Below are 26,864 nucleotides of genomic sequence, written 5' to 3' on the forward strand. Positions count from 1 at the left end.
GAAGATCTTTTAAATCTTATAACCACACTTTTAAAATTCAACTGTTTTGTTAATACTACAGTCACAATGCAGTGCACTTTCCAAAGCAGTCCTTGATGATTCATTGATTACTGTAAACACATCACTTGATCAACACAAACTGTGTTATAACTTATTGCACCATCACTCTTAGCCTTTGTGAAATCTATGATGACGTAATGGTCTTAATCTGGAAGTTCGCTTGGGATATGCCCATGAATGATACAAAAGGAAACGAGTGCCACGCTATTAATAACGCTTTTAATAAACAGCTTTCTTCTTGAAACGTCAAAATTCAATTTGTCTGTGCTTTGAAGTACCGTAATTTCTGGCCGGTTACCCGCGGGTATATATGGCATCCTCGTCTCGGAGAGGCGATGGTCAGCGCATCAGTGTCGACAGGCTCTTGAGTGACCCAAAAGCCCGATTCTTGAGTGGCAGTCTTTGTTGCAGCTGTTACAGATGTAGTTGGTGGCCTCACGAACTGATTACCCGTGGGTAATCTGCTAATTTCAATGCAAACATTTGTTGGTGTGGGTTATAGGAAGGTGCGAGTAATGTGATAATTTTTAAATCTTCCGGTATAGTTTTAAAACTGTTAGCAGAGAAAAAATATAAAAGTCATTAAAGGAACTGTTCCTAAACAATGTGTATTGCCTCATTTATCCCGCTTTCATTGCCTATAGACTTTAATGCTCTTGATGAAAACCGATGCAAATTGAAAACATATCAACAAACCTCGTTGGCAAACAAAATCTTTTATCACATGTGTGCTATTACTTTCTTGCCTTGCTAATTTCAAAGCTTGTTTCTTTGTTTAGTTGAAAACAAAAACATTATTCACTAACTGGAATAATAAACTCAGAAAGTAAAATAATAAAAATGTGAAATAGCAGGCTTCAAAGTAATTCACACAGAAAAAATGATGCCGACATGTTCATTTCATGGTGCTGCTGCTGCCGCATAATTAATATGACGCAACATAAAAGGTGATTGTCGCCACGCGTGTAAACAAACATTCACAGACAACAATTGAAAACACCAGAATATTTGGCGCATCAGTAAAATATTCCTAGCAAACACTGCCTTGAGTTAGAGAGTATTTTCCCATTTCAAGCAATTTCTTAGAGTCAGTAGATCCTGAGATATCGATTTTTTTTAGAATGGATTTTTACAAGTGGTATCATTAAATGGAAGATCAAAAACAATGGGCGTGAAAACTTACTAATTACACGCTAAAGGATATTTTGTTAACAAAAAAAATGGCTTATCACCACTCCAACTTTGTGAGTTCATGAATTTCTTTTGTGGGTGTGGGTTATCTGCCAGTGCGGGTAATCTGTTGAAATTTTTTTCTTCTTATTGTGAAAAATGACCGATGTGGGTAATCTACCGAGCGGGTAAACGGCCAGAAATTACGGTAGTCAGGCAAGTCACACAATCAGAGGGTTTACGCTATCCACGACTAATTTTAGAACGGTTGTGTTTTTTCCCCTAGCACGGACTTAAACGTTGCAAGTTCTGGCAAGCTGTTGTTTACCTCCGCAAATACTTAATTTTTCTTCAAATCTCTTAACTCGCTGTGATGAAACAGCCAAAGAATTCACCTCATTTACCGAAAGCCATAAGAAATACTCACAAAATGTGACCTTTCACGCAAAAACGTGCATTAACAACTTTCCTTTACACGGGTGAAACGAACGGCCATCGAACGGGTTACAAACGGGTCACCAAGCCTTTTGAAACGGGTTCAATGAGTGTTTGAATGGGTGATTAAGTATTCCGAACGGGTAGCCTAGCCGTTCGAATGGCTCAGGAAAAATTGTGAACGGGTAGCCTAACTGTTCGAACGGCTCGGGAAAAATTCCGAACGGGTAGCCTAACCGTTCGAACGCCTCGGGAAAAATTGCGAACGGGTAACCTAATCGTTCGAATGGCTCGGGAAAAATTGCGAACGGGTAGCCTAACCGTTCGAACGGCTCGGGAAAAATTGTGAACGGGTAGTCTAACGATTCGAACGGCTCAGGAAAAATTGAAAGCAGGTAGCCTAACTGTTCGAACGGCTCGTAAAACATTACGAACAGGTAACGGAACCGTTAGAACAGCTCATAAAAGAATTTCAAACGGGTGATCTAAATGTTTGAACAGCTCATGAAATCTTCAAATGAGCAGTCATGAACGGATTATAAACTTGATGATTATAATTCGTTTGGTTATTTCGAATGGTGCCGTGCCGCTACACATTTCACTTAAAAATAATTTCGAACGGATGGCTTTTAATCATTGAAAGTGCTCCTGTTACTACTTTATTTCACCACTGAAAGCCAAAGAAAGTAAACTTGATACTTCTTGTTGCATCCGCAAGCAGGCAACTTCTTGCGGCTTCTCCATAAAAAGTCTAAACCTTGTTGAAGTCATTCTTGGCAAGAGTTTTCGTTCACAAATAAACATGATATATCATTCGGTAGATTTTATCACTGACGATGGAAGACTTTGGTCAAGTGCAAGCAACATGTGAATCGAGAATGTCTCAAAATAACTTTACAGCTTGAGACAGAGATAAGGCCTTTGGCAACAACAGTTTAGCAACATTACATTTTCATTTTGTTATTATTACGATGTGTCCCAGAGTCCCAGACCCGCGGTGTGGTAGCGGCGTGAAATCCCGCGTGAAATGAGCTTGTTTGAAATGGCTTTTTCTGTCCGGAATGTTCCTTGTGGCAGAGGTTAAAAAAACAACATATTTACTGAAAAGTGCAACCCAAATTTTAAAATAAGCAAGCTTCTCAGTCAACAAAAACAAGCACAGGACTGTATGCATGCATGACAAAAGCATGACTCAGTTTTCACGCATCAGTAATGTTTGAAACTTGATGCAAATTCAGGGCGTTACAACAACACGATTGTTATCTTACCTACTCAAGCTCAGTGCATGCTGCCGTCTTAAAGGTTTCATTCAGTGGATTCTCTTCGAAATAAGAGGAATGCGCAAGGCAGACTCGTGAGATTTCGTCCAGAAAATCATTTACAGTGTCTCTGCTTATCACAACCATAGTTACGCCGGTAATGTTTATTAAACCGCATTGTAAACAGGGTAGAATTTAAAAAGTTCGCTTTTATAGGCGACTTTCAAGTTTCCTTGATTACTGTATGTTTAGAAACGCAAAATATATTTTCTGCAAGAGTTCTTCGCCTGTAATAATAACTTTGCAAGAAGTTTTTAAGGAAATATACAACATCGTAGTTCTCATTTGTTTACACACGCAGCGGATCAGTGTAAGCTTTGAACGAAAGTTGTCTTCGCTCACAGATCACGCAAGAAGAAGAAAACGAAAACAACACTTCTGAATCGGCATTTAGAAGCAAAAACCGTTGGATCCCAGGCTAACTACACTGTAGTTCAATTTTTCTACATAGACTGTTTCTTTATGAGCTTCATTATTTGGAGATATTTTGTGATTGTCGCGTAATCTGCTAGCAGACTGTTCAAGTGATCGAAGGGATTTTTTCCGTGTATGTGACATGAACACGTGAGTATGCGAACAGGTAGAGACAACCGCACGTATGCCTTGTTATTTTTTTTCCTGAATGGATGATCAAAGCCGTTCAATGGGTTACTCAAGTCGTTTGAACGGATGGATGTTCCAGCGAACGGGTGAGCAAGTCATTCGAACGGTTGGACGTTTTTATCGAACGGGTGAGCAAGTTGTTCAAACGGATGGATGTTTTTACTAAATGGGTGAGCAAGCCGTTCGAACGGTTGGATGTTTTTAACAAACGGGTGAGCATGGATAAGTCGTTTGTAAGGCGCCGGTAGTTGTTGACATCTGTCGACTGACTGAACACAAACAAGCCACGAGAAATTGTGATGCCAACAAGCACATTGCTGTACATCATCAACTGACAAACCACAACATTGACTGGGACTCTACTTGGTGGTTAACCTACAGTACAAACTATTTTCAACGACTGACTTTGGAAAGCTGGTACACTAACCTAGAACAAACGCCTCTTAACAGATGTCAACAACTACCAGCGCCTTACAAACGACTTATCCATGACAGAAACGAAACCGACAAACGGACTTCTAACAGACCAACTTAACAATACACGGACCAAAGACCGACCTATTTGACTAACAATAGATGGATCAAAACCCACCAATGACTGATGACAAACTTTACACGAGTCTTTCAGCCAATACCATCATGGCTATACTGACCAATCACGTTCAACGGACCAGACTTATAATATCATCGACTGACAAACACCATTCACTTGACTCTGAAGATGACTTCTGCTCAGGTTGTCGAAACATCAGTCACCAACAACAGTTCTTTTCAGAATTACACTCACCTGGACGATCACACTATACGAACTACGGATAGCTTTTTTGGCAAAATATCCTTTTATTTCAAAGAAATATGCAAATTCCGTTAAAATCGTCATTTGATGCACCATTTTACTGAGCAAGTTTGAGAGCCTGGCATACAAAACCACATTATTCTTCCGTCTTTAAAACACTCAAATATTTTTGTGCAATGTTTAAATGTGTAGTGGGTTGATTTTAGGGAATGTTGCATTGTCTTTTTGGGTGCAAAATAATTAAATTTTGAAGACATGTATTTCATTCACTTAAAAGTACTTTGTGAATATAATTAATTTTCACCATGTGCGAAACCTTCAAATGGATTAAGCTTCTGGTGGTTGAATCGCAGAAGGGTGGTCTACAGATTCCTGTAAAAATTTCTTTGGGCAAATGATTGTGAGCGACGTGAGAGCTCTTCAAAATACATCAAATATTTGACCATCTGTCATCAAATTTCAATTTACGGGTTAGACATATATTTTAGCATGCGCCACATGACTTGACCTATGTTAAGTTGAAATAGACATAGAGCTGATAATTTCGAAATGTTCTAACCTTATTTGTTGTAAAAGGCAGGTCCAAAGCCGATTTGACGTGTTTCCAGTCAATCTCTCACCATTCATCACACATAAAGCAGAAGTTTGCTTTTGTTTACACAAGGTTAACGTCTGATGTACATCGCCTACTGTCAACCTATTATTGGTCGAATACCATGAATCTGTGACCATCTTTCTACGCATATGAACATCACTGCATCTAAGTCAAAAACGCTCCGGATAAGTGAAACAATTTAATCATTGTTCATCTGTTTTTTCATATAGGTCCGGTAATACAGGCAGCATTTTTCTTCAACTTGTCTCGCAACATTGTTGCATTGCAAGTTGAAACACATTGTTGTGCATATTGCCTAGGCTCGATTTCCGCCGCTTTCTTGAATCCGGTCTACGTTCCTCCCCGAGAAGAGACGGCTGGACGCGTGAGCGGCAAAGCATGTCTGTGACATAAATTTGTAAGTTCATAATTTAATTTTTGCGGCGCTTCAGGTGGCCGGAAATGTCATCTGATGACAATCATAGGCAGGCCCACATGACGCCTACTGCTCGTAAAATTTGTGGTGTTTTTGTCACTTCCTCTTTTAATTTTGGCCCTCCAACCTATTTTGTTTCACATTATTGTTGAGGAAGGGCATGACATGCTATGTTCTATAGAAGAGTTTTTTTTTTTAAGAAGTGGAACAGAGCTGTTTGACTATGGTGTCATAACTGTTGTGTCAAAGGTCACACATGTTGTATGGTGTGCATGGTGTTGACACCATGTTTCCCGAGCCATAATAATGTTTTGCTAGTTCAGTTTGGTTTGGCTCATTTAAAAATTTAATTTTGTCTGGCTTCGCCAGAGACTGGTGTCGCTTCCCGTCAAGAAGACTACCGCACACATCAATTTGACTGAGTGTTTGTTTCTTGAGATAGATGTTTGCGTTTATCCCTCCCTTTGTTCACTTTGTTCATTATCTGACATTGTGGCACCACATGATTCAAACATAGATTCTAATGCATAAGTCTGTTGACTATTTTGCGTGTTGTATGTGCCACTATGGTTTAGATCAGGCAAGATTTCATCAGTTGACGGTATTTGGTTAAATGTCCCGCTAATGCGATCGCACTTCATATCGCAAAAGTTCTACTGTGAGAAAGCTAATTTATGCAGCCTGCTCGATTCAGACAGGCAGATTTCTTATTGGTTGAAATTAACAATGCCAAGTCCACGAGTCCAGCCATGAGTTCGGGGGAGGAGCGCGGGCTCCTTTCCCGAACAGTGGCTGGTAATTGAGCCTACGTATTACCATGTTTGAGACCAACTTGTCTCGCAGCAAAATACAGTGTTGCAAGTTGAGGCAACATGTTGCGCAAAGTAGACTTGAGTTCTACTTTCTGCAAAAAATTTTAGTTTTGCTGCTCATATTACCACTGAAGCTACAACTTGTCTTGCAACAAATTTGAATTCAACGCTAGAAATTGGCTGTCGTGAAGCACGGCAAATAAAAAAAACAAGGCGGACGGTGAAGGCGAGCCTGAATTTGAAGTAGACCAGTAACTCTCAGAAAGTCATAACTTTGTCCTTTACAAAGACCTCAAGGGCTATCATAGTCTTTGAGACACCTCGTTTGTCCCTTCAAAACAAGCAGGAAAAAAGGTAAAAGGCTTGGAAGAAATGTTGCAAAAATACAACTTTTCGCCTAGCTACCTGAAACAACACTGAGCTTCATACTGAGAGAACTTTGTTGGCACGGAAAATTAAGAAGAAAACGACGGCCAGAAGTCGAAGTGGAAGATGTTGAAACGCTAAATTATATGAAAGAAGGAGCCATCTTTATTTACACACGATTGACCAATGATACGTGTAGAATTCCACAGACTTGCAACACTGTACTTTGCTGCGAGCAAAGTTGGTCACAAACGTGGTAATACGTGCAACAGGGTTTCAACTTGCAATGCAACAATGTTGCGAGACATGTTGAAGAAAAATGTTGCCTCCGCGACCACCATTTGGTCGTTCCAATAAGGGTTTCATTATTGTCTTTACCTCTATTAAGCGGCCACCCAAAATTTAAAAACTTTGTTTTGGAAAGGGCGATGACAGATAAAGTCTAGATAAGAGTCTGAAATTGAAGGTGCATGACGAGTGATAATTCAAACACACGTCTATCATGGTTGTCTTGAATTGACTCCATGTTCACTAAGAAATCTATAACCTGATAGTGAAAAATTAAATATTCAAGGTACACCAACCTCTATTTAAGTGGTTAGCCCCATTAAGCAGTCACCACCCATTCCCCCAAGGGTAACCCACTGTATTACATGTAAACCAAAAATAATTGCACAGCGCGAAAAGACCTAATTGTAGGTATGAGTTTAACGTTACAGTATTACACAGGGCATGTAGGTAGCAGTGGTTGAGTAAAAGATGACGGCAGGGGCAATGGTAAACTATTCATTCTTTTCATTTCTTAATTTAATCTCCTCCTACTCAACACGATTGTGTGCTCCCAGTGGTTCCAAGCCTTACAGAGCCTTATGTATTAGGATAGAAATTGTCCTACCCCTACCCCCTAAAATGGGATGACAGCATTGCGTGACGAAGAAACAAGGAACCGCTGCAAGCAAGGATTCAAGCCATCAAACCACAATGATCAAATGTAATATCTTGGTGTAGTGCAAAGCAAGCAACTATCTACAAATGACTTAGCCGTTTTTGACTTAGATGCAGTGGTGATCATATGTGTTGAAAGAGGGTCACAGATTCATGGAATTCGACCGTTAAATAAGTTGACAGTTGGCAATGTACATCGGATATCATGTAAACAAAAGCAAACTTCTGCTTTCTGTGCGATGAATGGTGAGAGAAACACATCAAATCGGTTTTGGACCTGCCTTTTACAGCAAATGAGGTAAGAACATTTCAAAATTATCAGCTCTGTGTCTATTTCAACTTAACATAGGTCAAGTCATGTGGCGCATGCTAAAATATACGTCTAACCCGTGAATTGAAATTTGACGATGGATGGTCAAATATTTGCATTTTTGACGTACTTTGAAAAGCTCTCGCGTCACTCACAATCATTTGCCCAGAGAAATGTTTACAGGAATCTGTAGACCATCCTTCTGCGATTCAACCACCAGAAGCTTAATCCATTTGAAGGTTTTGCACATGGTGAAAATTAATTATATTCACAAAGTACTTTTAAGTGAATGAAATACATGTCTTCGAAATTTAATGATTTTGCACCCAAAAAGACAACGCAACATTCCCTAAAATCAACCCACTACACATTTAAACACTGCACAAAAATATTTGAGTGTTTTAAAGACAGACGAATAATGTGGTTTTGCATGCGAGGCTCTCAAACTTGTTTAATAAAATGGTGCGTCAAATGATGATTTTAACGGAATTTGGTAATTTGCATATTTCTTTAAAATAAAAGGATATTTTGCCAAAAAAGCTATCCAGTAGTTTTTGTCATGCCCTAGCCTATCTACCATGAAAATATGAGCAAAATCGAATTTTCGACCCTTACCGAGTTATTTTCCATTTTTATGGACAGGGGCTCTTAATACTAAAATGGAACTAATTCTTTACTTGAAAATTATTCTCCTGTAATGCCCAGGGGCCAATTACGAGCATGCTAAAAGGTCCTAACACAAAGTAAAAGGAAATTAAGAAAACTATTGCTTTTTTCCTGAAAATTGTAGCAACTGAAAACAATGATGGAAGACTCTGAGAGTGCATTCTATCACCCTGATGAGATAAAATTTAAGGAGAATAGAGAATTCACAAAGTTATATCGCAAACGAATTGGACAGGACAGGACAAAGGAAACAGCCAGGAAGAAACTGAAACTTAATTCTTCGACGAGCAAAAAGGTATGCATGCACAACATAGAAAACAGTCAGTGACATTCATTTAATGAGTCAGTTAATAACAAAATTAGTGTGAAGAAAAGAACAGACAGAGAGAGACTGGAGAGAGGAGAGTGCTCTCACCAACTAAATTGTGTGTATATGTATGAAAAAGCTATTTCTATTACCAAGAAATGGTCAGGGCAAGAACTTCTATGCCCTAAATTTTTTCTAAGTATGTAAATGTCATTTAAACTGTTCAATTTACAGAGTAAAGCTCTTCGCATTTTTTTTTTCATTAGTGTTATCTCACTTTTTGAGGAACATTTCCATATTAAGTGTAAATACTGCATTGGGGAATAACCTCTCATTAAGAAAATGGGGGCCATGTACCCCCAACCAAAAACAGTGGGGCTAATATAATGAAATAGTAAATCAAAATCAAAGTAGAGCTTTATTTGCAGACAGGATTTACACGCACAATCATCTACTCGACATTTGGACCATATAAGCATTTCATCAAACTGAACTAATTGGACAGACAACAAAATAAAACGAGGAAATCTACATTATAAACACGATATGCATATCACTTCATCTGAGTATCAACAGAAAATCCCTTCTCAATGCAAGGTAACCGAATGAAAGAAAGGATACAAAATTTGCTTAAGCTTGCAGTGTTAAAGTTTAATAATTATTCACGCTTAAATTTGAATATTACAGTGTGTATTTTTGCCGACGGCTTAAGTTAGCTTTGCAGTCATTTTATCGGCGGTAGCTTTACCAGTCTTCAATCAAATTAACCTGGGAATTCACCTAAGCATTTCGCCAAACCGAGGAAATCTCCATACTTTGTAATCACAAAGTGCAAATCTTTACATAGGAACGTCAAAAGTAACTTTAGCAAATCCTGTTCACCTCGGCTTAAAATGGTTTGTACACCTTTCTTGGTTTTCAACAACAGAAGAATAAATTTTAGCAGTCTACAAGGCAGCTGTGCCAACTAACACAGAGAAAACTTCAAAACTCGCCCGGCCGTGTTTACAAATATGGTTTTGGTTAAGCTTATTTTTAGGCATGAGGTTATAAGCTTAAGTTGACGACGAAAATCGACAGAAAACTTAATTGGTTTACAACTTACAACAACCTCCACATAACAATTCACATGTTATTGTTTAGAGATGAACGAACTTAAAACAATGTTATATATAAAATTTCTCACAGCATGGCTTCAAATAAGGAAGACTTTAAAAAGGATTCCAGTTGAAAATAAGCTTATATCGCCGAGGTAACTTGTTAATTTTCATAGCAAACACAACAACAAAAGTCACTTACCGCAAGTTGGCAATTCAGTTCAGCCAGTGTAAATCTTCCAGGCAGAAACTTGCAGCAACAGTTGTGAAGACTGAACTGAACTAATCTTTTCAATAGATCAACGAATCAACCACTTTTTTCCGCTGTGATTTCTCTAAACACTCGGACACGTTTGATTTCTCTTGTTCATCACCTGACCAAACCATGTGACTCTTCTTGCATGGCTGCACAGCGTCACGTCGCATGAATTTTTAAAACTTCTGAGTCAATTTGTCAGAAACTTTCACCTCCTTTCTATGGCCCTCGTTAGCTTTGGTTAATGGCATTGTTCGGTATTATTTCACCTCCTTTCTCTAACCCTTGACTCACTATAATTCACGGCATTGTTCAGTACTGTTTCGCCTCCTTCCCCAGCGCTGGCCCGTTCTTTTTCATGATCTTCTTTGCTACTTCTTTGCCTGTTAATTCTTGCTTTCTGTTTTTTTTGCTTCAGTGCAACCCTATCTTAAAGACATTAGATCAACCTCGGCTATCGTTTGTCAACATAACAAATAGAAATGAGTTTTCTTTTCTTTAAAAATCCTGCCAAGAAAAATGTCATTCTTCCGCCACAAATGGAGGGTGCAAGTCTCTGCCAACCTATTAGATGGAGTATGTCATGCGTACGCACCCCGAGCAATACCGCTAGGCATGAGAACCATGAGAAACTCAATTCATGGGTCTTTTTTTCTTTCCTATATGAGTACGGGGCTGCGCTTTGCGGCCCTTGGGGCCGCCAAAGCTCCACTATAAATGAGAACAAACCCTCTCGTATGCACGTGCTTTGCGATCAATTCATTTGTGTTCGCCCCTGCTGAAGGGAGACCAATTTCACACCTACCTAACAGCTCAGGCACAAAATGCTGGCCCTAGTATGTTTTGTTTTTTTAACATACCAAGCCTACTAAAACTCAAACGCTTTCTTTAATCTATGATTACTACTAGTAGTTATGAAATTTTGATAATGAATTGCTTGTGGCTCACACAGATTTATTTGTATTGCTTCTATATCCCTGAATTAATTTGAAATGCTAATGGCATGGAGACAAACCCAGGACCCCCTGTTGTTGTGAATATTGATGCTAGTAAAACTATCCGTACTCCTTTCTCGTAATCTAACATTTTTGGTGAAAACCAAGGAAAGCAATGTGTAGCGAACTCATTAATTGGTCAATGGAATAAAGGAATTCAGAATGCTGCTGCTATGGCTAATATCTTGCACATTCAAATTCTTTGTACACTTTGCTCTTGAGGTCATCAAGCATTTTTGCTTCTTTTTGAACTACTGATGAGGGTGTCCATATTAGCCTCTAAACAAAGAGAACAACTACTACATGAAACCCCAGAACTCAAGCACACTTGTCTTGAAAATCACTCTCTCTATAAGAAGCAGATCTATGCTAATGAGACCAAGGAACAGAAAGCTATAAGACTGGAAAAAAAGAAGTCTAAGAAGCAAAATGTTGGTGTTGTGAATGCTCAGAGTTTGGAAAGTCTTTCTAATAGATTCCATGCTCAAGGTTCAGAGGGACCAATTTATTCATGCTTTATCTGTGATCGATTGTGGTATAAACAGAGTGTTCTCTTGGTTACAAAACTAACAAGCATTGTCAATGATGCAATCAAAAAGTGTATCCCTTCTGTAAACTCTGGCTGTGTTTGCAAAACATGTTGTAATAAGTATTCCTTGAAAAATGACAAAATTCCCAAGAGTGCAATTGCAAATAAAATGGGTTTTCCTGTTCTACCTTCAAATTTCTCTGACACAACACAGCTTGAATGGAGACTTGTGCCACCTTGACTAATATTTCAAAAACTTTAAGAAGCACCTGGAGGGAAGCAGGTCCAAATAAACGGAAACATGGTCAATAATCTAGAGTATTACTTTTTAACCACCTCAAGCATCGTGACAGCATCATCGGTTTCACTTCCCAACTCCAACTCCATGTGGTCTTTTGATTTGACTTCCTTTCCCAGCAGGGAAAGAGAATGTTCCTCAGACAATATTGACTCACTTCTCCAAGACGATCGGGTTCTCCTTATATGGGTCTTTCTTTTTAAACTTATCTACCCTTTGTGCCATGTAATTAAGGCCATATACAAACTTTTATAAAGGAGCTTGCAAGAACAAGTCTACCCAGCTCAGTTGCTCAAGAATGACGGTGCCACCCAAATCAGCCAATTGAATTTGTGGTGACAACATTTTGGGAGTGGTCACACACACACATGCCATATCGATAAATCCATAAATCTTTTTGCTATGAGTGGATTCGTCTTTTTCTTTGATGTTCTAATACCGAAGCAATCTTAAATCAGTGAGTCCAATTAACACAGTGAAAATTTGTGCCATGAACATTCCACTTCCAAAGTTACATCTGCCATCTACTAACAGATCTCAACATATCACGATAATGATAACGATAAGGATAATGACCATGACAATAATAATAGCACATTTATATAGCGCTGTTTCCCGGTGATTCAACAGTGCTTTACAGATTTAAAAATTTGCCAAAAATTATCTTAAAACTTACCAAAACTATCTAAAATTGTCTAAATTTAAAAACTGTAAAACCAGAATGAAACAATAAAAAATCAGCCTCCATAGTAAGCACTCAAGAAAAAATGCTTTTTGAGTATACGTTTTAAAGTGTCAAGTGATGTATAATCTATGACAGAGTGGGGTAGAGGATTCCACAGCGATGGTACAGCAGCGGCATAAGAACGCTCACCATTAGTCTTATGATCATAAGACATATCATAGAAATGAACTCGCCCATCAAAACGTTAAGGTGCGAGAAACCACCTCTGCGCTGCTGCCCTTCCTCCGAACCACCCAGTCCCTCCAGGCCAACACTATGTTATGTTACTGTCGTGTGACATGGCTCGGTGCTTTTGCTCTGTGTTTTGCTGAAACTGCCATGGTTTTCAGGAGAAAAACTTTAATGTAAATTTTCCACTGTTAATAAGCAGAGGAAATAAGGTCTTTTTATTTCCTAGAAAGTGTTCACTTTTTAAACATGCGCTTCTGACAAATGCCCGATTTTTGGTGTCAATTTAGGTCTCCACGAGTGCAAAATACAAGAAAAAAATTTAATCCAAATGACCTGAAACTTATACTTTTAGTACTGGTTCACTCAGGCCTTTATTCTGGCAATGTTTGGGAAAACACTTTTTTCTATCTTGTCTATCCTTAGTTGATCCTTAGAGCAAACTGCTCTTAAGTGTAGAATACATGATGTCTACGAATAATTTTTGTTATGAAACATGTCGAAATATGTTTATGAAGATGCCTACGAAATCGAAGTTCTTGCTTGGACGTCTAAAAATGGCGCAATTGGTCAAAATACCCTTTATGGTTTTTCGTCTAACCTGCTTTATTTTCAGAGACCAAACTAGCCATTTAGATATGGTATACCCATAGCGTAGCTCTTTCTTTAGAACCTCGTGTAAACATAATTATTATGTACATTTAAATGATAAATGATAAATGATAAATCACAAGAATTAATTGTCAATAAGGGTCAGATCAAGTCAGGTCGAATTTTATTCCCCCGAAAAAGAAGTGAAACTGTGCTCCTGTTTACTTTAGGTAGCATTATGCTTGCATTTTACACTTGTTTGCTTTGACAGTGGATTTTTCGAGCACCCTTTCATTTTTCAAATGCACACTTGTACCTCTCATAAGTGCTTCTCCAAGTTTCACCAACACATAATTGTGATCTCAGGCTGTAAAAGTGACAGTTTGAACTCGGGTTTTATTCCAATCATAAACCAGCAATCTGCAAACATGTAATTCAATGTTGCTTGCAAACAAAACAAGAAGTTTGATGCAAGATCCAGATTACATGTAAAATTCAACCATATCTTACACATTGTTTCAATTATGTGGAAACACTCCTTGCCAAATTACTTTTCTTGATGAAGGATAAATAAATAAAAGTTGTGAAAGACTATGCACACATTTTTCGTTCAATAGTATATTTGCAATTAACATTTTTTTTCCATTTCACTTGTCCATCAGACAGGTACTTTCCAGGTTTTGGTTGTCCAAATGTAAAATTCACTCATATGCAAATATATGACAAACAATATGTTGCCTACTACCTAAACAATAACACAGTACTGAAACATACCACTTTATCTGCATATCACTTTATCAACAACTGCAGTAAAAGTGAACTAAAATACTGAACAATGTTGTTAGTCTGTTACAGTACGAACTTATACACACATTTTTCGTTCAATAGTATATTTGCAATTAACATTTTTTTTCCATTTCACTTGTCCATCGGACAGGTACTTTCCAGGTTTTGGTTGTCCAAATGTAAAATTCACTCATGCAAATATATGACAAACAATATGTTGCCTACTACCTAAACAATAACACAGTACTGAAACATACCACTTTATCTGCATATCACTTTATCAACAACTGCAGTAAAAGTGAACTAAAATACTGAACAATGTTGTTAGTCTGTTACAGTACGAACTTATATAGAGAACCAAACAAGAAAATTAAAGCTTAAGTCCTTAACAGTAATTCATGGTTGGTTTTTGATTGAAATAGGGTGCCAAAAAACCCCTAATTTATTTGGCGCTTAAGTAGCAAATGGTATAACCAAATGTCCAGGGTTCTCCCTAGTTTTCAGCACAACAGGTAAGGGACCTTTTCAAACTGGTAAAGCACTTGGTTAATGTTGGACTTTCTGCAAAGGATAAGTGACAATTTGAATTTATGCACCACGTTGGTTGAGCTAACATCAGCGCTGTCCCTCTAAGTATAAAAATGACCTTCCCACAATCAAATTTTCTTTTTACTCTCCGTAGCCTTACTGACTGCTTGTGTTCTTCTGAATTGCTATGCTCTGATATTGCGGCCTTCCTGTAACGTGTACCAGGCACAGTAGCACATTTCACATTTTTGCCTGTTTTAATATGCTTTTTTTACAAAGACAACAAAGCATTCCATCGCCCTCTTTACATGCAAATGCCAGCCATCATACACTACTTTTACAGCAGAATACAATGTCATCATCGATCCAGTCATGCTTGAAAACATGGGGCTTTGATGGCAACTGCCTGCTTATTTCATTGAAAGATAGCAACTTCAGCTGTTATTTGCACATAGTATATGAAGGTGTAAACCATGGGGTTGGCTACTACCAAAAGCGTCTTCCAGAATGCCTAAATGCTGCTTTTCTGAAATGCGAGAGGGTTTAAATGTTTTTAATTCTGATGCTGCTTCTAATGGCAATTTTGACGGTGTCATATCTTTGGGTGGTAATTGGTTGTCATCTTCTGGAGGTGATGCACTAACTGACTTGGATGTTTCTACTGATTTATCGGTCAAGGGTGGTTCAGTCATCACTCGCTCTTCTGTTGATCGCAAGGGCACATTTGCAGCTTCAGACGGCTGGTCATTCTCAACTTTGTCATTTCTTAAAACATACAGTACATCGCACCTATCAAAAATTCTCCATCGAAAAATTCATAATGTGAACAATCCACCTTTAGGTTCAGAGGTTGCGTAAAACAAAGTAAAATTTTGTTTAAAAGCATTTTATTCTGACTATGCCCTTTCCAAACTGCTTATAACATAAAATGGTTCTTGTGATATCTTTGGTGTCACTTACATAGCATATCACTGGAAAATCCGCTAGGTAACGATGTCCACTTCGAATTGCATCGCTACGAAATCGCATCACTTCAAATTGCTGAATTCATGTTCTAATCATCTCAAATTCAGAACTTTTACGCTGTCAAAGGATTTTATTTTCAAGGCTTCTTTCAAACCATTGTCTGGAATACATTTCAAGTAGAATTTCACGATGAAGACTGGCTTTGTACCCACATGTTCGCTACAAAGCCGGCAAATGTAGAGCTGTCAAGGTGGTTATTTCTGGCAATCGCTGCTTTTTCGTCGCTAGTGCATAAGCTTTGTTTTGTCTAGCCCTAAAATGATTGTAAAGCTTACCTGCTACTCTTCGTGACTTCATGACAACATTTGCACATAAAGAGAACTGACGAATGTCATGAGGTTTAGTAGAAAGCCCACGAAAAATCACTCGCTTCAAAATTTGAAAGGTACCAGTCAGTGTTAGCTAAATAAAGAACATGTAGATCTATAACAGTGCACTGTTTCTTTTTTCATCTATTACTTTCTTGCCAGATTAGCTCACCGTAAATGCATATTTTTTTATGACTTCTGAGCGTTTGCAGGTGGTAATAGGTGCTCTTACAAGCGGTAAATTTTACCGCTTACCGCGTGATAAGGAGAACCCTGAATGTCATGCAGCCAAGTATTTGAGGTTAATGATGATCATTATTGTCACGGAAATAAACAGTGATGCTTCACATTGCCATGTTCATTGTTCGCTTATTTGCTTGAAACTGTTTCCTCTATAAACTTTCATTTTCTCTGCAACCAAAACCTATTATGAATTAACACATAAGTATTTTCTTATGTAAAAATTCAATCAAGTCTGATAAAATTCAGGCTAACTCTATATGCTAATTTTGCAATGGAATATGACATGCATGGAGGAATGCCATCAGCTACGAGGAAGAACATGGAATTTTTTAAATACGGTCAGCATTTCTTGAACAATAGCATATGACAGTGCAACGAATGCATTGGCAGCAAGTTACTTCTCAATAATTGATTCTATGCAAGCTATAAACTCCCAATCTTAAAAGGCTGAGAAAAGAAAATGTTTGACACAGTAGATTTTACTCATCCACTCAGATGAGTACTTTGTGGGTTTTAATTGTCTGAGCTTAAAACAGCTCATCTCAGACATGCGGATGGGTGGAAGGTTTTTACCATGATTGAACCAAAACATATATCTGACTAAAATTATTATTTGTAACAGTAACTGAGGTGGTTTGCCAACTTCACTTAAAAATGGCAAGCTTTTGAAACAAGCAAATTTAAATACAATGGTCATTATAGCAATGCAGTGACTTTCTGTAATGTCCAGGAAAGAAATCAAAGTGCTTTATTAGCACTGAGGAAGGGCTAGGCCCGAAACGTCTGCTACAAACATCATTTTTCATTTGGCATTGCATTATTACTATTTACAACTTTTTAACTGTTAACTCTGCCACACAGCAACTGATCCTTTTGGATTACAAATATCTATTAGCAAACCCGTCAATTTCCCAGTGGATGATGATTGACATGTGTGACTTACGGGTTATTTCCAGAGGGTTTTTTAAATTCATTTGATGTTGAGGTAGTATGATAATTATGAAACAGATGATTCATTCCAGACAAGACAAGAGGGAAAGAGGGCAAGAGAGGAACTTAAGTTAAGATAAACTTCTTACCTTGTTTTGAGCATACAAGACTTATGATTTTTTTCCCTTTAATGCTTTCCTTTTGTTACTAATAAAACTAGACAGTTCAACTCCTTAACATGATTGTATAGTCCAAAATTTATAGAGCAATACAGAGGCTATGTCGAGAAAAAGGTTGTCACTGTATATCATGGGAGATTAAGCACTTAATGACTGGCCCCAAGGAAAACAGTGAGTTTTGGTTCCCCTTGACCCTCAGTGCTCCCCGAGGGGAAGCCGAGGGGAACATTGAGGGTTGAGGGGAAACAAAACTCACTGTTTCCTACAGGACCAGTCATTGAGTGTTTTGTTACACCTCCTAACTCAGAAATAGAAAAAACTGCGAAGAAATTGTTTGCTTGATGCTGGCTGGCTCACAAATTTGCTGCAGTTTCAAGGAGCACAACCTGATCACTTGCAAGTCTAAAGTTCAAGGTGTTGTTTCCCTAGGGAGTTAGTGAGTTTTGTTCACCCCAGGGAGTTAGTGAGTTTTGGCCCACAACACATGACACGTTCTCCTCCAATCGGAAAACGTATTTGAGTTGGGAGGTATAAGAAAAGAGTTTGTCTCATGATCTACATGCTTTGAGATGTACATCCCAATATTTCAAGTGTTTACTGCTAGTTTCATCAGGCAGTGAGGTTTATGTTAACAATGTTACTATGTTTCACAGGCCATCAGGCAGTGAGGTTTATGTTAACAATGTTACTATTTCTCACAGGCCATCAGGCAGTGAGGTTTATGTTAACAATGTTACTGTGTCTCACAGGCCATCAGGCAATGAGGTTTATGTTAACAATGTTACTATATCTCACAGGCCATCAGGCAGTGAGGTTTATGTTAACAATGTTACTATGTGTCACAGGCCATCAGGCGATGAGGTTTATGTTAACAATGTTACCATGTCTCTCAAGCCATCAGGCAGTGAGGTTTATATTGACAATGTTACTGTGTCTCACAGGCCATCAGGCAGTGAGGTTTATGTTAACAATGTTACTATCTCTCACAGGCCATCAGGCAATGAGGTTTATGTTAACAATGTTACTATCTCTCACAGGCCATCAGGCAATGAGGTTTATGTTAACAATGTTACTATCTCTCACAAGCCATCAGGCAATGAGGTTTATGTTAACAATGTTACTATCTCTCACAGGCCATCAGGCAGTGAGGTTTATGTTAACAATGTTACTGTGTCACAGGCCATCAGGCGATGAGGTTTATGTTAACAATGTTACTATGTCTCACAGGCCATCAGGCGATGAGGTTACTGACAGGTCACATTCTCTTTTCTCTGTAGGATGGCCATGAACTTCCCCCTCCGATAGGATTTGACCTTCCTTCTGAAGAATCTCTTCCTTCATCAAAGGCAATGCATTGTTGTGATAGCTGTATTAACAATTCCTTTTCCAAATATAGTATTTTCTTCAATTAAGGATGCTCATGCCAAAATCTTCTTATGTTTAGTACATGCAAATTTTTACAGATAACAACCAACTCATGTCAGAAACCCAAAAACTTTGGGGTGGGCACCCTACTTGTTTTGTAGCTAAAGCATTTTGAAGACCTAACTCTTAAACATGATAACTATTCCATTGCTTTCAGCACAAAATAACACTATTTGAGATCTCTAGGTAAGGTTCAATGTGTTAATTCAACCAAATGGCCCTATTTAGTAATAGTTTCCAACTTATATCATCCTTTCACTCAGATTTAGCTCTATAGAAAGAAAGTAGAATATTTAAAAAGCATCATACAACAAGTTTTGACATACAATGTGTAGCTTATGCCATCTTCAGTGTATGAAAACTGAATTGAGACACTCAATGTGTAATGAATGTAGGTAACTTGATTGTTTTCTTTGTAGTTCATAGAGTATTCCAACAGACGTTTTGTAGGAGTTTCTTTTATTGTTGTATATACATAATTACATCAATTGTTTATTATGTCTCCAGTTAGCATGGGTGCTTAAGTATTTTGACACGTAAATTAAGTTATTTTGGTAAAGATAAAGAATCTGATCCCACCAAATGCATTGGCCAACACATCAGCCAACACATCAGGTGATACGCCACCATCACACTACAGATTTGCAGTTTTACTGCAGGGTAAACTATTCAGTGATGTCTTCCAGCAGCTGCTTGAATGCTCTCTCTCTTCCGAAGTCCCCGAACCAAGTGAACTCATCTAAGAAACTGGGTACCGGTATGTATTAGTACAGGGTACCACATATCCACTTTTACTTCTTATTGAGCGAGGCCCACATGCCTTCAATGGTATTGGTGTGTGCACCACTTTCAGAATCAACAAAGTTCCTAGAGTTATTCACCGACAGTAGATGTATCCTAGCTGGTTGGGTGGTATGTGTAGAGTGGACTTATCAGAGTAGGTGACAGTCCAGGAAAGATGTGCATAGTGATAAGATGATGCGCAAGCATTACTCTAGTTCAGTCAGGAACACGGAAGAGGGTCACATTGCGTGATCCTCACTCCATTATACCATACACTCAGGGAGCTTCCAAGGCTCTCCTTTTCATATACTTCCTCTTGGCACTTAACTTGGAGTCATTAATCTCCAAGGTTTTCTCCACAGTCTTCTCCACCATCTTCCCTATGCCTCTGTATGTATGTATTAGTACAGGGTATCACATATCCACTTCTACTTCTTCTTGAGCAAGGTCCACATGCATTCAATGGTATGTGCAGAGTGGATTTATCAGAGTAGGTGACAGTCCAGGAAAGATGTGCATAATGATAAGATGATGCACAAGCATTAATCTAGTTCAGTCAGGAACACGGAAGAGGGTCACATTGCGTGATCCTCACTCCATTATACCATACACTCAGGGAGCTTCCAAGACTCACCTTCTTATGTACTTCCTCTCGGTACTAAACTTGGAGTCATCAATCTCCATGGTCTTCCCTATGCCTCCGATCCTAATTCCGGTATCACGTGTAGATTAACTTAGGATCAAACTCTCTTTCATTAAACCAATTACCATTCCAGAAAAGCAGCCAATCACAATGCTTATTGTTGAGCCAATGAAATGACTGCTGGTGCACTTTTGGTTGACTGTTGGCGGACATGTTGGGCCATGTGTTTGCTGTTGTATCACTTAGATTGGGTTTTTTACCTTAATCATTACTTCATTCATTTTCATTTCATTTTGCATTGTGTTCTCTGTCAAGACTCTTTACAGTACCTGTCTGCATAAATGGGTAGTGGAAAACTAAATGCTGGGGTGAAAGCAACTCCCCTTGGGGAAGTAGAAATACTCCTAGTTGCCTAATGCTACATAAATTAGGATTAACTCCAGCAGTATGGGCCTTTTTGGTTGAAGGGGAGAAATTTCCACCAGGGGCCTTAGGCTGTGTCTAAACTTTTGGGGGCTTCCTTTCAAAAAAACAACCACATATCCCTAGGGGTAGTTACTTACCAATACACCACAAGCAAATGCTTGTTACCCTGTGTATGCAATATATATTGTGGGGGGTTATTGAGTGACATTTATTTTTTATTTTTAGGAAAGTTTCCTTGGTGATCCTGCAATTAAAGACTTGGTACTAAAATTCCTTGAGCAGTATGTATTTCTTTTCTTTTAAACACAGTGGAAAGCATCCCGATTACAACAGATTAGTGATAATCTTTGCTTTTGTGAAGTTGAGTAAAAGTTAGAATTATGCTGTTATTAAAAATAACCGTAATTATTCAATTGTTTATTGATGTTCAATAAGGGTTAGTAAAGGAATGCTGCAGGTGTGCTCTTTAAGTTACAAACAGTTTTCTTCTGCAAATAAAAATAAGTTGTACTTCCTTTCTTCTATTATGAAACAAATGTTAGAGCAGGTGGATATGAGCTAAACCAATTCAAGTAATAGATAATATGCATATTGTGCTGCAATATGCATTGTATGGAGAAATAACCACGGTTTTAAAGTTTAGTGGTTTTTTTTCATGGAAATTTGCTGTTTGTTGATAGTGTTAGTGGCTCTAAAGCATTGTGTATGATTGTCTTTGTGGCTCACGTGATTCCAAAGCAGTTAACCATTTCTACATGTACCAGTATTAAATACATATCTTTACAACATAAAGCCATTCTGAAGATATCAGTTATTTTCCTTGCCTATTAAAAAATTTCTTTATTAGCATTTTGGGGACATACATATACTGCTGAATGTGTATGAGCCGACATTTTTTCTCAAAATGCACTCTAAAAAGTGGTAGTTGTATTGAAAAGTATTTTTTTCGGCTGGGTCAGGCTGAGCATGAGATGGGGTGGTACAGTTGAGCAAGTATCAAACCCCAGCTGGTCTGTTTAAACCCATGACAGGGATGTAAAGCAGACTGTCTATCTGCCAGAAGTGCCCATGTCTCTCAAAAGCATTCAATATGTGTTGAAGTACAATGTAAATGTCAATCAACTATGGATGAATATATACAGTATATCAGGTGTCAGATCACCATGTGTTGCATATGGATGCTTGTACTGCTGCTTTGACTCTACATGTACATTTCCGATTTAGAGCTATGATCACTATCAACAGTAGCAGCAACAACAATGCACCTGTGTTTTTATTTATTACTTAAGCTCTCCTCTGCATAAGTGTTCTAATGTTGATTAGCTAGTTAAGAAATAAAATAACAGCTCTAGTCACTTGCTATTTTAATTTTTACAAGCATTTATTGCATTACATAAAGAAAAGTAATTGTCTAAAATGAGACTCACATCTACTGCAATCAGATTAGAGCTATTTTGTACATGTGGAGGCATGCTGTTTGTGTATGTTTGTTCCATCCTATTTTGATGTTTTCATGTTCTTGTTTACTCTTGTCACCTTTTTTTCTTTGTACAATTCTTTCTTGTTTCATTCGTTACTTTAAAGCTGATTTTTATGTTTTGGATTGATTTATAGTTTTAAACCATGTATTCCAACCTGTGGCATCCTTTGCAGGAAAATAAGCACTTAGTTGTTTGTCTCGTATAGGTATTTTAAGGTCTATGACACAGAAGATAGACAGGGTCTCCTAGAAGCCTACCACGATCAGGTTAGTTGGTAAAGTGAATGAGTGTAACCAATGTAATCGTTAGCAGGGCAGCTAGCCAGACATACAAGGCATGGTAAACTGTTACCAGTGTTCCAAGTTATGCAAAAATGGAAAACATTTAATTTTCAAATTCCTTTTATCCTAAATATGACAACCTCTTTAAGCGAATGTACACATGTTAGTACATTTAGCTCAACCTGACTTATTCAAAAATTGTACAAAGATCTAACTGGAAGCGATACCTATTTGTGCTTGTGGATGTCTTTGTGGGAAAGAGGGTTGTTGTGATGACCATATTGTTGTTTGGACATAGCTTGACAAAGCCCTCCCCATTTTGTGACCTTTTCCTGTGCAGTCTGTGATGGCATACCACTTCTTCTTTGTCATCTTGCTGTTCCCTGACCTTTGCATTCGAGCCCTCTATCAAGAGCACTATATTGTGTTTGGTTTGTGTTTTTGTTTTGTCAATGATGGGTTTCACCTGCTCATAAAAGTGAAGACATTCTTTGCATCATTTATTGGGGCATACACTTAAACAGTGGTAGTTCCTGATATTGAATGAGTTTAACTTTGCTGTGATGATTGAATCATTCACTGGTGACTAAGAGAGAACACCTGCTTTCAGAGTTATGTACATAAGCAACATTTTACGATCATCTTTTGACTTACGATCTTTCGACATACTGTGTAACCAGGCCTGAATATGCTCGTTTGTTCAACCTGTCCAAATTGGAAAATGGTGAAGGATCTGTCGGAGGATTTGCGTTGGCAGGTGATATATCATTGGTATATTTATGGTTCTTCAATCAAGGAAACTCAACGAAGGCTATTTGTTTCAAAACGCTTTGTTTCCAACATAAGAGTATTGTATGAGAGGACCAAGAATGTAAAGCATGCAATGAGAAGGGAAAGACAAAGAGTGCTGTCTTGTAAGTATCAAATCGTGCTACTCAAGTTTTCGAAGGCATTTTTCAGTGCTATCAAGACTGAAGGATACCTAGTAGCACTATCTCTTTCAACACAGATTGTGGCAATTCCCTGATAAGGAGAATGGCGGTAACAAAACCAGAATTGTTTATTTATGAATATTTATATTCATTGGTTTCACGATGTCACAGGAAGAGTTATTTCATCACAGGCGCCCAAGTTCACGATGCAAGGAGTTATCTTTTTTTACTTTTATGCAAATATTCAGCGAAACATGACATGGGCCAACATATACTATTACATAACAACCGAATTTAAATGCACAAAAGGTGACTCTCACCTTGCTGCATATAGAGGTTTTGTGTTACAACGGTTTCAATTTATTAAATGAAAGATGAAAACCGCAAGGTTTTAAGAAATATTACATTTACTTAATTGGGATTTTCAGGATGATTAGTGTACATCACTAGATCCAGAGGAAATTGATAACACCGTAATTATTTTTGATGCAAGCTCTTTATAGTTTAATTCAAATTTTATTTTGTTTTAGATGAGAAAATTGAGGTAAAAGAGGTCTAAAGAGCAGTCAAATCTTTATCAAATATAAAGACACCTACTACCTTCCTGGAAAAAGTAGCTGCCTAAGCTATTACCAGGCATGCCTTTTTTGTATTCAAGCAAAATTTGTATGATGCTTTGTGATGCCAACTTATTCTTTTTTATTTGTTACAGAGAACAATGGGCAGATCTCCTTGTGGTAGCCTCCTTACTAACATTGGTTATTATGTCAGGGAAGAAAGATATACTTGGGTTTCTGCCATGGGTGTAAAAGAAGTTGTCACTACTCACACTATTCAAAAGACATTTGTGACGGCTGACTTCATTTTTGCTCTATATCACTTCATATTGCCACATGTGGGGGGATTTGCACTGGGAGAACCCCACTCTGTTGTTGTAATGGATAATGCTCATATTCGTGACTCCAATGAGGGTATAAGGATGATCAGAGAAAGAGGAGGCATTGTTGTATTTCTTCCATGAGTTGAACTGTGTAACAAAAATTAGTCCAAAAAGGCTTGCCAGGCCATATCTAGTGGTTCAATAACAAGTTGAAGATGGGTTTTTTCATCTGATTTTCATAATAATTATTATTATAAAAATCAACAATTAAAAATCAGGTCAATAACTGAACTTCTGAGAATTGCACGATGACAATTATTTGATAATTTAAGCAACAATTTTGCATTTTTTCAAGGGCATGACTAAAGGGGGTCATGGGATGCCCATAACCCCCCTTTTGTGAGCCTTTTTTAGGCAAACGACCTACAACAGGTGGCAAAATGCCATGACAATCTGGTGAGTACCCTCACTTTGACCCTTGTAAAATAGATACCTGAATCACACCAAGATTCCTGGCACTCACCAGGATCCCGCTGGGATCCCGCTTAGGTGGCCCATTTTACCAGCGGGATCCTTCCCGGGAAAAATTCTCACCATGTATCTTGGCAAGAATCCTGCTGACAAATATGTACTCGTGGGTATCCCACCAAGGAAAAAAACTCCCCCAGGATACTGGCGAGAATCTTGCTGGCAAGCAAAATATTAGTAGCATTCCCAGCGAGAACTAAACTGTTGCCAAGAAAAGTGCTTGCGTAGAAATTCCCCCCAAGAAGTCGCACATTCTCGTGGCCAAAACAGAAATCCTAGCAAGGGTGCATTAAACCTGATCTTGAGATTTGATCCTGGAAGCAAGTGCCACTCTAAAACTATCGTGAGCCATATCTAGATAAAGTTTAATATTTATTACGACTCAATTTTACAGTTTGGCTTGTCGAAAACGAGCCGTAAACATGCTGCTTGTGTCTAGACAATTGGAGCTTTTAATGGCAACGACTAACTGAGTGCTCTGAACATGCTTTATGGTTTATAGAAGAAAGATAAGATCTTTGGTCACTTTTGTGTGTGTACCTTCTTTTTTTAATTTCTGCAGGATTTTAATTACAAGTCCATAGGTAGGATTACCTCTCTGCTCTCGGGCATCCCGTGACCATCACTGAAGCGATAATCTTCCAATGGCAAACTCCAAAAATTGCCTGTAATATAAACGCTCACTTGGCCTTGAAAATTTACTTGTGACAGCATTTGGCAAATCTTTTTGGTGAAGATCTTCCCAAAGGCCACACAAATAGCAAACTTGCCACTGGAATCAGCAAGGTCATTAAGGTCGTTAACCCAGTAATACGATCGGCTGACTAAAATCATGTGGGACATAGCCCATGCCATCATGCGAGAAGGGGAGAAAACCTTTGGGAAAGTTTGAGGGCTCCTTCGAGTGCCGCTAAAAAAGCCACATTAGAAAAGAGCTGTAAAATTGTTTGTTTGCCTGGTTTGTTTACTTCGAAGCTTCAGCGAGGACCTTTCTAGAGGGAAAAGCTGTTTTGTTGAAGTTGTTGTAGATTGCGTGCTAGGTGTGTGACGTCAAACCATGGATGTTATCATGTTATCTTCTTCGCTTGAGTAAAAGGTTAGTTTCCCTTTCATTGCCATTTCTGTAATGACTTTCTTTTACTACAAAAAATTGTTATGTGCAGATATCGAAAAATGTTAAAGTGAGCAAAAGAATATTCACATTCACATTTCTTTTTGGCATAAAGCCTGGTTTACACCGCGACATGAGCACAAGCACGGGCATAAACATAAGCATGAGCATAAGCAGTGTAAACCGGGAGTGACATAAGCATAAGGAAAAAGGAATCATTTCCATTTTCCTACGCTTATGCTTAGCCTTATGTCGCTAAAATAAGTGTGTAAACTGAGTGTAACATAAGCATAAGCAAAATCCCAAGGAAGCAGCTGTGTTTGATGCCTGCAGATATTCAAGATAATAGTGTCCAATGCTACTCCACAGTCCAAAATGGCGTCTGAGAATACTGTTTTCTTGCCAAGGTAGTTTGCAATTATCCCTACCTCTACGACAAATGCTCAGATGATTTCAAGAATACAAATGAAAAAAAGCTTTGCTGGAAAGATGTTGCAGAAGCAGTTGGTGTTAGTACTGGTAACAACTTACAACAACAACAACTTTATTATGACTCGCATATTTACAAGTGAGCATTAAGGTAAGTGAACATTATTCAGCCGTGTTCTTGAACAAGGTCATCTGAAATTTAAGATATAAAGTGCACAATGCAAGTTTTCACATCAATAAATTGCCCTGTCACAAGAGATGAAGCCAAGACACTCTTCCACAAAGAAGATAATCGAGGGTAAAAAAAGTATCTGGCACAGGCACTGTTGAAGTTACACAAGCCGTGAAAGATGCTTTTGAAATTTGTCCCTTTATGGCTCATTTCATACTCCCGCAGCTTCATTCTGGAACTCATTGGGCTTGTTTATGTCACTTTCTTCTGCTTA

At 38.2% G+C, this 26,864-nt stretch overlaps 1 protein-coding gene and 1 long non-coding RNA gene across 5 annotated transcripts in view; one reads left to right on the plus strand and one right to left on the minus strand.

Moving 5' to 3' along the window:
* LOC145484909 (nuclear RNA export factor 1-like) overlaps window positions 1-26,864 on the plus strand; it is a 257,953-nt gene that overhangs the window by 123,669 nt on the left and 107,420 nt on the right. For all 4 annotated transcript variants that reach the window (XM_081463536.1, XM_081463537.1, XM_081463539.1 and 1 more), the window contains 3 exons: window positions 18,777-18,845; window positions 21,002-21,057; window positions 22,463-22,523. In XM_081463536.1, the coding sequence (XP_081319662.1) occupies window positions 18,777-18,845; window positions 21,002-21,057; window positions 22,463-22,523 (186 nt within the window). The remainder of the gene's footprint in view (window positions 1-18,776; window positions 18,846-21,001; window positions 21,058-22,462; window positions 22,524-26,864) is intronic.
* Window positions 1,055-18,770, minus strand: LOC145484938 (uncharacterized). Its single transcript, XR_014049110.1, has 2 exons — window positions 18,429-18,770; window positions 1,055-18,283 (listed from the first exon to the last, which is right to left on the minus strand). It is a non-coding gene; the product is annotated as an uncharacterized LOC145484938 (long non-coding RNA).

This window comes from Orbicella franksi, chromosome 4 (genome assembly GCF_964199315.1).
Source record: "Orbicella franksi chromosome 4, jaOrbFran1.1, whole genome shotgun sequence".
Lineage (NCBI taxonomy): Eukaryota > Metazoa > Cnidaria > Anthozoa > Scleractinia > Merulinidae > Orbicella > Orbicella franksi.